General features: G+C 45.6%; 1 protein-coding gene and 1 non-coding gene across 2 annotated transcripts; both read right to left on the reverse strand.

Annotated features, from left to right (window-relative positions):
• Window positions 1–5,244: 5,244 nt before the first annotated feature.
• On the reverse strand, window positions 5,245–6,638 carry LOC122394488 (innexin inx2-like). Its single transcript, XM_043391381.1, has one exon. The coding sequence runs from the start codon at window positions 6,503–6,505 to the stop codon at window positions 5,435–5,437; it is 1,071 nt and encodes a 356-aa protein (XP_043247316.1). The 5' UTR covers window positions 6,506–6,638; the 3' UTR covers window positions 5,245–5,434.
• A 3,197-nt stretch (window positions 6,639–9,835) lies between these two features.
• On the reverse strand, window positions 9,836–9,908 carry Trnaf-gaa. Its single transcript has one exon. It is a non-coding gene; the product is annotated as a tRNA-Phe (tRNA).
• Window positions 9,909–10,187: the final 279 nt, after the last annotated feature.

The raw sequence follows: 10,187 nt of genomic DNA on the forward strand, positions 1-10,187 counted from the left end.
AAAGTTAAACCTATATATTCAGTAGTTCATTTTTTCCAAAAAAGTGTGGGAAATGGGGTTTAACATGGGCGGCAGACCCATTCCAAATGAGCCATGATTTTTAAATGTTTTACGAACTTAAATGCAAAATAAATTAAACATGGCCAATTTCTTATGAAATCATATAGTAGTAAATCATAAAATACCTTACTTTTTCAAATAAAATGTAATAATCTTATGACCTTGAAGTCTAGTGATGTGTAAACATTGTCGCTAGACATTAACCGATTGATAATTGTATGATAATCAACAATTTTTTTCGCGATTCACGTGATGATACTTTGTCAGGTGAATTCTAAAATTTTGTTTTGTCCAGGGAATAAATCATAGGCCAATCTGAGAAAACTTTTTGAAGGTGGCAGTCTTCCTTTAATGAGTATTTTGCATATCTTTGTCAGTTCTTGTTATTATTTGTGTGTTAGGGACATGCTTAAGGGCTACTTATGCAAGCTCTCAACATTTAAGTTTGTACAGCCCATGGTAGGCCAGCCCAGGCCATGGTAGGATATAACATATTCCATATACCCTCCTATCAAGTTGTATGTAATGGATTGTATTTAAAATTGGCGGGTTATGGAGTGTTGAGCAGACTTTGCTGAGGTGTTTCTTATCGCGATTTTGGTGCTGCGGCAGTTTTGCGCTCACTTAATTTTGCGGACGCCCGTCAGCCATTGCAAGCAGACGCCATGCCCGAAATACTTTTAAAGATTTGCTTTTGCGACGCGAATGTTTTGCTGCGTACAGCTATCAGTGAAGTGGAAATATTTCAACCAAGATCTAAACAATTTGCTAATGTAAGGTGAAAATATGATTCTTATATTTGTGTGGCTTATGGTCTTTCGTGTTTTTTATGTCCCTACAAACAATATTCTTTTTATTATTTCCAGTTGTTAAAACTATACTCCTTGAATTTAACTTTGTGTTCTACTGTATCATTTTATTGATTGTTGGGCCGGTCAGTCTATCACTTGTTTGAATGCTGGTTTTAATGATAAATATAATTAGAAAGTCTTTGGGGAGCATTTAATGTATCGCTTTGTATGTTTGGTTTGGTTAATGCAGGTTGATGATATTAGCTTAGATTTGATTTGATTTGTTGTTGGAGAAGACTTGATTCCAGGATCAGGATCTATAGCTTGGTCTTTATCTGATTCACTTATGACTAAAATACTACTGGTTTAAAAATGATATAAAAGAATTTGGTTTTGTTGTTTGTTACTTGCTTGACCTAAGTCAGGTAGCTCGGTAGGTAGGCAAGTAGTCACGTAGGCAAGGGGCACTAGATAGGGAGGTAGGCATAGATAGGCCATGATTATAGGGCATCATGGGTTCTGGAAAGTCGTCAGACACCGGCAAGAGTTTGCGATAACCGCTGTTTCGAGGCACGATTAAATGTGTCGCATAATGAACGTTATGTCATCAGACACTCTGCCGGCAAGTGACGACTCTCCAGGGCGATGTCCGCCGTATCCCTCCGGCTCCACGTGCCGGACATCGGGCAACAGGGTGACATCAGGCTGACCTCTTCTTACCTCGTGCTTCACGTGGACAGAAAAATGTTGTCACTTTGAATAGCTGTTGCCATAATTTTGTAGTCTTGTTGATCATTTTGTGAGTCAATGGTAATTTATGAATCATTTCGTGTTTTTTCACATTATGTAAGTCAAATAGCATCGCAGTAAATTGTCAATACCTATCGCTGAAAGGTATTTAACAGCCGTGTGTCATCCTGGCTAAGAGAGGGATAAAAATAAATCAGTTGTTCGTTTCAGAACTTAATACTTATGCAAAGTGAAATGCACATCGTTATGTTCTCACTTTGTGAGAACATTCTGAAAGGAACAACTGATTTGCTTGTATGCATTCTTTACACGAAACTGCGCTCAAAGCCTCAAAATGGTAACGAGTTAACCCGCGCCCCGCTGGGCTATTCAGCCATACGCGCCCTCCTGGGGGGGGGGGGCAGATTCTGCCCCCCCCCCCTGTCTAACTTCCGAACCGATGGTCGTAGAAAGACGGGGAAAACGGCAATCGAAAGCTCTCAACAAAGCGGATCTTAAGAGCCCATTTTTTTCTTAAGTAGGTCAGAGGCCAGGTCAAGGTCAGGTCAAGGGTACAAAATGCAAGTTTCTACAGTATCGGCCTTGCACCGTAGTTGCCGAACAATGGACTGAGACTAATTGTCCAAAACGTGTTCTTAGACTACCAAGACAATATTCGTTGCATACAATATCATTCAAAGGTCAAGGTCAAGGTCAGGTCAGGTCAGGTCAGGTCACCAAAAACAAAATATAGAAAAGGGCATGTGCGACACATGTTTTATGGGTCATTTTATTCATAGAATTCAATAGGCACACTCAATAAGTGATATGGACCACCTCTGGATAAATTTCAGGTCGAGGTCAGGTCATGGTCAGGTCAAGTGAGGTTAAATTTTGAAGTTGGTTGTTAAGGCCTAAAAAGGTGTCTATCTGATGCAGTTTTTCACGGCAAATCGAATGGTGCTATTTTTGCTTCCATACGAGGTCTAGCACTTCCAAAAAAAATCAAAAATTTTGTGTGTCGTGACGTCATAAATTTTTGAATAACTCCCACATTTTTGAACCGATTCTTCTAAAAATTGGTATGTAGTTGCACATAGACCACTTCTGTGACATGTATACCTTTTTTCGATACACGTAAAGTTTTGGATTTTATAATTATTTTCCCAAAAAAGTAAGTTAAAAAAATTAGGCCAAAATCCAAAATGTTTAACAAACGGAGATAGCCATTTGATAGACAAAGTAGAATAACGTATAACCTTTTTTGTTACGTCTTGATTCCTTTAAAAATGAAGATGTTAGCGGCGTTTGAAATTTTCCCGTTTTTTAGGCGAAAGTGGTGAACATGACGTCACTAAAACGTCATTTTCTCAAAAAGTTTCCGACGGATTTCGCTCAAATTTCAGGGAGCGTGTCAAATTGATGTATGATAAGGTACTGAAAGCTTGACGTCGCTGGCGTAACGCGTTTAGAAGTTATTGGCGAAAAACGGGAGGGGGCAGATTCTGCTCCCCCCCCCCCCACCAGCGGGGCGCGGGTTAACAACAAGCAGTAACATAGACTACTCCATATACGGTACAGTAGTCTATGGCAGTAATAGGTATGTAATATTGACTTGTCTAGTTTATCTTTTACTTAATAAATTTTTCTTGAGCTTTACGTGTAGGATAAAAGCCGATAACTCACGTATGTTAAGTCACGTAAGCCGACGTATTTTATGTAGAGTAAAAGAGATAAAATGGCTCAATGTATTTCTGATCGACCCATAATATGTAATAGGCAATAGTCATATGAATGATATTTGTAGGTAATAGCATAATAAGAGGCGAGCTGTGAAAGGTAAGCGCGTCTACTGCATGGCTGACCCATTCGTAAGGAAACGTTGAATGTTTGTGATTACAAGGCTTCCTATGTGTTTTCCAGCACACCAGAACATGGTCGAAAACATGCACGTGGCAGCTCGGAGCGTCTTCAAAGCGGGGCTCGTCTGCAGAAGCACGGGAAGTTCCGACCGATAGCGCCTGTCGCCGCCGCGGTCTCCGTCTCCCGTGCCGCCCAGACTGAGTGCCGGGACTGTGCAGATGGACATCCTCGGCTTCTGGAATGTCTACTGTCTACCCACCGTATCGTGGAAACCTTTGTTAGCTTGTGAAATATAACCAACAGTTTCAGTGTCATTTGCTGTTAATCATGCGAATATCGATGAGGGATACCTAACTAGATTCATGCCGTCGTTTGGCCGCGAGCGTTACTCTAACCGCCAGAAATCATTCCATCATGTCCCAGGCAACCCATTTTTTCTATGAACGCAACGAGGCACTAATTTAGTACCGTGTGCACTCACTGTGCACTGTGCAGTGTGCACATTGTCACGTGCGCGTTCTATAACGACTTCTCGCGAATGCGAGACGCCGGAACCGGCGGTCGGAGACGCCGGATGAGCGATTCAGAGTTCCGGTTGGCTCTAGATCACAGCTATCACCGTCGACTCGGGTCCCTGAGCGACGACAAAGTCCAGACAGAGGTGGGATCAAACGGACCCAGTTGGAATCCAGCAATAACATCTGCGATGCTGGGCTCCGCATCGCGGGACTGCAGGTTGTCAACACACTCACCCGCAAACTCCGCAAAAACGCCCGCCGCCAAATGCGCAAACAAAAGAACCGTAAACACGCCAAAAACGCCCGCATCGCAGCCTGAAACGTACCCGCAAACGACGCAAAAATCCGCACCGCACGCCCGCCGTCCAGCAATAGCATAGATTCAACTGGATTTCACCAGCTCGCCCACGCCCCACAGACGTATGTAAATCGTCAGACATTTCCACACTGTAAATCGCCACAGTTTTAATGAAACCCAAACGGGTTCCAGTACAAATTCAGGTCCTGTTGAGTCAGCGGATCTGCAAACTGTTTTTATTTGGAAAAATCCATGTTACCATGGTTCATTCCCATGGATTATGCCCGATACACTTGTCACTCATGCATATAGAATGGTGAAAGTAAATAAATGAGCGAACACTGAATAGTGAAAACCAGACATTTTTTAGATTCGGCAGGCTGTCTAACCTAAGACTTCCGATTGGTTCGCTTACTGCATCATATCCCACTCGGCCTAAACCACCAGTGGTCGGAAATGTTACGTCAGAAAAGTCCCGGCTAATACATGATGCCACTCGTGTGGGATGACGTCACTTTAGTGAATCAATTAGATAACGATGCTATTCCAGGATTTGGACGATATAATTTCGTGGAAAGGGCAAACGGATCGATTTGGATCATCGAGTATTGCCGATCTTTTATTCAGAACATGAGCTTTGTTTTGTGTTCAACATAATTTTGTGGTAAAGTCGAGCAGGCTTGTAGGAGCAGGCACATGATTTATGTTTTATTGAGATTTGATATTTAAGGTTCACAAACGTAGCATGAGACGACAAACCGATGCTTGGAATTTAAAGTGATCTCCAAAACGTCATTGAAGAATATTCGTAGTTTTTATTTCCAAATGAGAATGATAAACATATACGCAGAATATTTATGCTGTTGGGCAACTCATGCGTTCCGCTTTGTCCAGTTAAGTGCTCAATGCGTCTAATCATGTTCATGTCGGTAAATGTTTGTTCGTAAATAAGCAATATCATATTCATCGGAAAATGAAATAAGAAACACAAATGTGGCACGTATAATATATTTCAATATAAAGACACGCTGGAATGTAATTAAACACCAACACATAAAAGCCAACCAATATCCATTCCATAAAAAGCACAATTCCTGGTTTAATACTCGTACGGTGAGCGTCACAGACGCCATTTTGTTTCTATCTAATCTCCGTGAATCGCAGACAAAGGCGGGTCAGGCACGGACTGAGACGGCACGATCCAGATCATCCAGCACCTCCTTGAAGATGAGCGGGTCCAGGTTCTTGCCGAGCTGGTACAGCACGAACCAGTCGCCCAGCCAGAGTCGACCGGCCACCGCCCTCACCTGCTCGGGAGGCGCCAGTCGCGCGCGCGTGCGCAGCAGCGTCGTCCGCAAGTTGGGTGACAAGACGACGAAGAAGCGGTAGACGATGGCCATGGCGCTGATGGCGGTGAGGATGACCAGCCAGAACCAGAGGATGATGTACACCTTCTCGTTGACGATGTTGAGCGGGAGCACGCAGATGGCGTCGTGCACCTGAGGGGTGCCCGAGTGACCGAACGTCTCAAAGTTGCATTTGGTCACCTTGGGGAAGACGAGCGTCATCGGATCGGTCCGCTCCTCAGAGGCGCTCTGTGAAAACTCCACCACGCGCAGGCCGTATGTCGTGAACTCGTAGTCGAGAAAGTAGTCGATGAAGAAGATCTGCCCCACGACATTCACCAGGTTTAGAAACTCACAGAAGAAGAACTTGAGCGCGTACATCGTGTGGTTGTGCATGTTACACGTCAGGTACTCCACCAGTAGCGCTTTGCGGTCGTTCTTGGCCTGCTCATCAACAATCGGACAGTTGAGCTCCATGACTAGCATCCTAGCCTTACCGCCCTCCCATCCTTGCCACAAAAAGCGAGGAGTATAGAACATCAGCGCCTGCAAGAACAACACGAAACAGACCCACTGGTAGTAGGCGTGATACTGCACGGTGTCATCGGTCTGCTTTGTGCCGACTCCGTAGTGAGGGGTAAATCCTCGCTGGACTTTGGTGGCCTGCTCCACGCTGAATGTCGAGTGGATCCAGCAGTAGGAGTCGAAGACGTTGTCGGGAATGTTGGAGGTGCTGTAGCAGTCGATCGGATCTCCGATGTATTGATGTGAAGTTACAAGAAGGGAGAATATCACCAACATCACTGTCGTCACCTTGTAGTGCAGACGGAACACATGATTGTCTGTGCTGACGTCATCCAGCTTCAGCATGCCCTTGACGGAGCCGAAGAGGTCAAACATGATGACAGAAGTTTAGGAGACTCTTGAAAGAACACCACTAGAATGATCCGACGACTAGCTCGTGCACCAGGGAGCACAGAGCCGGCTGTAGATGACCCGACTTAGACCTGAACTCCCTGGAGGCGCACAAAGGACTGAGGGCGATCGACTGAGCTCGGCGCACAGGAAGACCCAGCTGAGATAGTGCATGTGACATCACATCCGCCGGGGACTGTGTCGAGGAGACGCAGAGCCGGCTGGTTTTCTGTGGAGAGTGACATCAATGGACATCAAGGAGAAATTGGGAGAATCGCCGCCGGATAATGTGATGACGATCAGCCTCAAAGCATTGCTTAACCCTCGCCCGCACATGGGGGGGGGGGGGAGTGGTTGCCACCCCACCCCCCCAGGCAGTCTTTCTGCTCTGCACTCAACATTTTTAGAGCTAGAAGGCTGATTTTTCGTATTAGCTGCTCGTCTATCCTTTCTTGATGTCCACAGAAAATTTCAAGTTTCTGTGATTTTTGGTTTCGGAGATATGACCTTGTTTTTCAGGTCATGTCATGACCCAAATGGCCAATTCTCAACATCTTGCGGTTGCCATGGGCCTTGTAAGCTTTTGACACCCTGATTTCGGCCTTTTTTGCCAGTCTTACCTCCCACCTATCATGGAACATGTTGTTCGACGATGTACAGGGGTCAAGGTCAGGGTCAAGGTCAACCTAGGTCATCTAAGATAATTGCGTTTTAGGCAAGCTGAATTTACTTTTTGTGAAGTTTTTTGACTGCATTTTTGGTAAAAGCTTCTCAGATCATGATTTCATGTGATATGGACCTAAAAACAATCGGTGCACACATCAGTACCTATACACACAGACACACACAGACATACAAACACATATAATTGACCTTGACCTAACTTGACCTGAAATGACCTTAGCAGCAAAATTCTGGTCGGGTAGTGTGACAAAGAGGTTCTAGCTGGCTTGGCACCAGAAAACAGCATCGTCATCGGTATTTGATAAGCAGCGCACTTGATATCCAACGGTGACCCAAAACAGCAACATTTTTTAGTTTGACCTGACCTGGAAGGTCAATGACTGACCTGAGAAGGTAAAACTGGGTACCGTTGGATTCGTCTCTTCCCAAAGAATCTTTTTGGTCTTTACTGCTAAGCTCTATCTCCAACAGGAACGAAATGGTGCGGGGGGTGGCAACCCCCCCCCCCACCCCCACCCCCATGTGCGTTCTAGGATGGGAAAATGGCATGTGCGGGCGAGGGTTAACTTCTTGATCGTCCCACATTCCTCACGGAAGTTAGCGATAAGGCGTCATGGGCACGCCCGTGATTGCTGAATAGGTGTTGACGCTCATTCGTAATGCAAAACGCATAGATTTCAAGAAATGTAACCCTCGCACATGTAGTGGGGGGGGGCGGATCTCCCCCGGTTTTTGCAAATAACCCGCGCAAAAAGCGACCGATCGCAACGAAAGTTTCAGTACCTACCCTCGAGTTGATCAATTTTACATCAGCTCTAAAAATTGCATGACCCTGACCGGAAGGACCTTTGACCTGTGACTTATTTCTCGAGACCATGTTTGGCCGGAATCGCGATTCGGCGTGTGTCAGCTTACATTATCCGCGCGTTTCCATGGTCTTTTTTGTGATTGTAAACGCTCAACCATGTTAAATGATGTTGATCCCATGCATTATGGTGGGTTTCAAGGTCACTTGAGAGTTGAGAGTCAGGTCAAGGTCATTCACTTTTGATGACCTTGTTTTTTATGATTTTAACATGTTTCTAGGGTAGTTTTTTGCGCTGATTTCGATCCATTTGAACATTCACGAAGTAGTGTTAGTGCCATCGTCATCGTAACCATGTTACGACGCCCTTGGTGGTGGTTGACACCTACTGTGGATAGCAGGCAGGACGCAGTGGCGGATCCAGGGGGGGGGGGGCAAAATGGGCATTTGCCCCCCCCCCCCAACGGCATAATTTTAACATTACGCCTATCTATGGACGATGCATGGAATAAATCGATAAACTGTTATGGTTTGCCCCCCCCCCCCAAAAAAAAAAACTCTGCTGGAGCTGGATCCGCCTCTGGCAGGACGCACACTAATTGACCTGACCTGACCTGATCCGACCGGGCCTAAATGCACGAAGACATAATCTGTGATCAAAACTAACACGAAATTCGTGATCAGCGCCCCGAAAAATCTCATAATAGCTACACTTTACGAAGTTCTAGCAGGTCCCGATTTTCCCCACATATGGGTCCTTGACCTGACCTGGAAGATACCTACCTACCTAGAACCTAAAAATTGGATATCACCGGCTTCCTCTCGTCACGGGCAACACGCTCCTTTCGTTTTCCGCGAAGCTGTAGCTCGATCAGGGGCCGAAAGGCAGGGGGTCCAGCTGCCCCCCCCCTACATATTAGCAGTGGCGGCGGAACACCTTCAATTCAAGGGGGGGGGGGCACTGCCGACTTTTGGTCCCATTCTTTCCATGCAACGCCCAAATGATAAAATGCCAAAATCAAAGGATGACCCGGTGCCCCCCCCCCCCCGTTCCGCCGCCTATGCACAATTTGAGACGCTGGAAAACGTTGCACACAGGCGAGTGGCAAGCAATACCTACCTATAGAATTATACCAAACTAGAGTTGTAACGGGATGCGAAAATTCCTTGATGTCCATGCAAACTCATGAAGGATTAGTTTCTCGAATTAAATATCCGCTTAACATATTTGATTTTCATATCGATGCATAGAAACTGGTAACACGACTTGTTGGCCCGTTGGCCGTTGGTTCATGGGTGCAAATAAATGGAGGAAAGAAAACATTTATGTCATGATGATCAAACAGGGCCATCGCCCATCTGTAAAGGTGGCCGTCCACTGGTTAGGCGTGTATTCAGCGCGCAATCGTTCGGCGCCTAGCGCGCATTGAAAAGTTCAATTATTTCAACTCTTCAGCGCGTGATTCGGCGCCGACCAGTCGACGAATAATCAGCTGACTGCCCTTCATCGCGCGTTCGGCGCTGAACCGCAGTCGGCGCGCAGCCCATAGATTCCAATGTTAAATTCATCGCGTAAAGATGTGCGCCTAACCAGTGGACGGCCACCTTAACTGAACAGTGTTACAGTAGTGCTACAAAGCCATGTGTTCGCTAGCAATATCAAGTTAGCAATATCAAAAGTGACAAAATAAAAATATGATAAAAATTATTTATAGTCACCGTGATAAAAATGTTGATTCGACGTAGCAGCGGCACGAAACCAGACTTGTGTGAACAACAACGAACGCGTACTTCAGTCTGGTGCATCCCTCTTCACCGGATAAAAGTGCCGAAACCCGGGATCGAACCGGGGACCTTTAGATCTTCAGTCTAACGCTCTCCCAACTGAGCTATTTCGGCCGCAGAATCTAAGGGCTCAAACCTTCAAACAAATGGTGGGTGTCTCTTGCAATCGCTGATAAGTAACTGTGGTGGCTACGAAAACGACTCAGATTGCTCAGTAAATTCCGATTGCACAGGAAGTACGGCAATAGACGAATAGAAAAACCCCGCTAGCGCATGCAGTTTGGCTATGCTGCCACAAACGCCTCGCAAGGGAACGAGCCGTGCCATCTAACGGAGCTATCGTGCAATATTTAACCTCATGTGGTATAGAGGTCGCCAGCAGTCACTCTGAGC

This window comes from Amphibalanus amphitrite, unplaced genomic scaffold (assembly GCF_019059575.1).
Source record: "Amphibalanus amphitrite isolate SeventyFive unplaced genomic scaffold, NRLGWU_Aamphi_draft 000595F_arrow, whole genome shotgun sequence".
In the NCBI taxonomy this organism is placed as follows: Eukaryota; Metazoa; Arthropoda; class Thecostraca; order Balanomorpha; family Balanidae; genus Amphibalanus; species Amphibalanus amphitrite.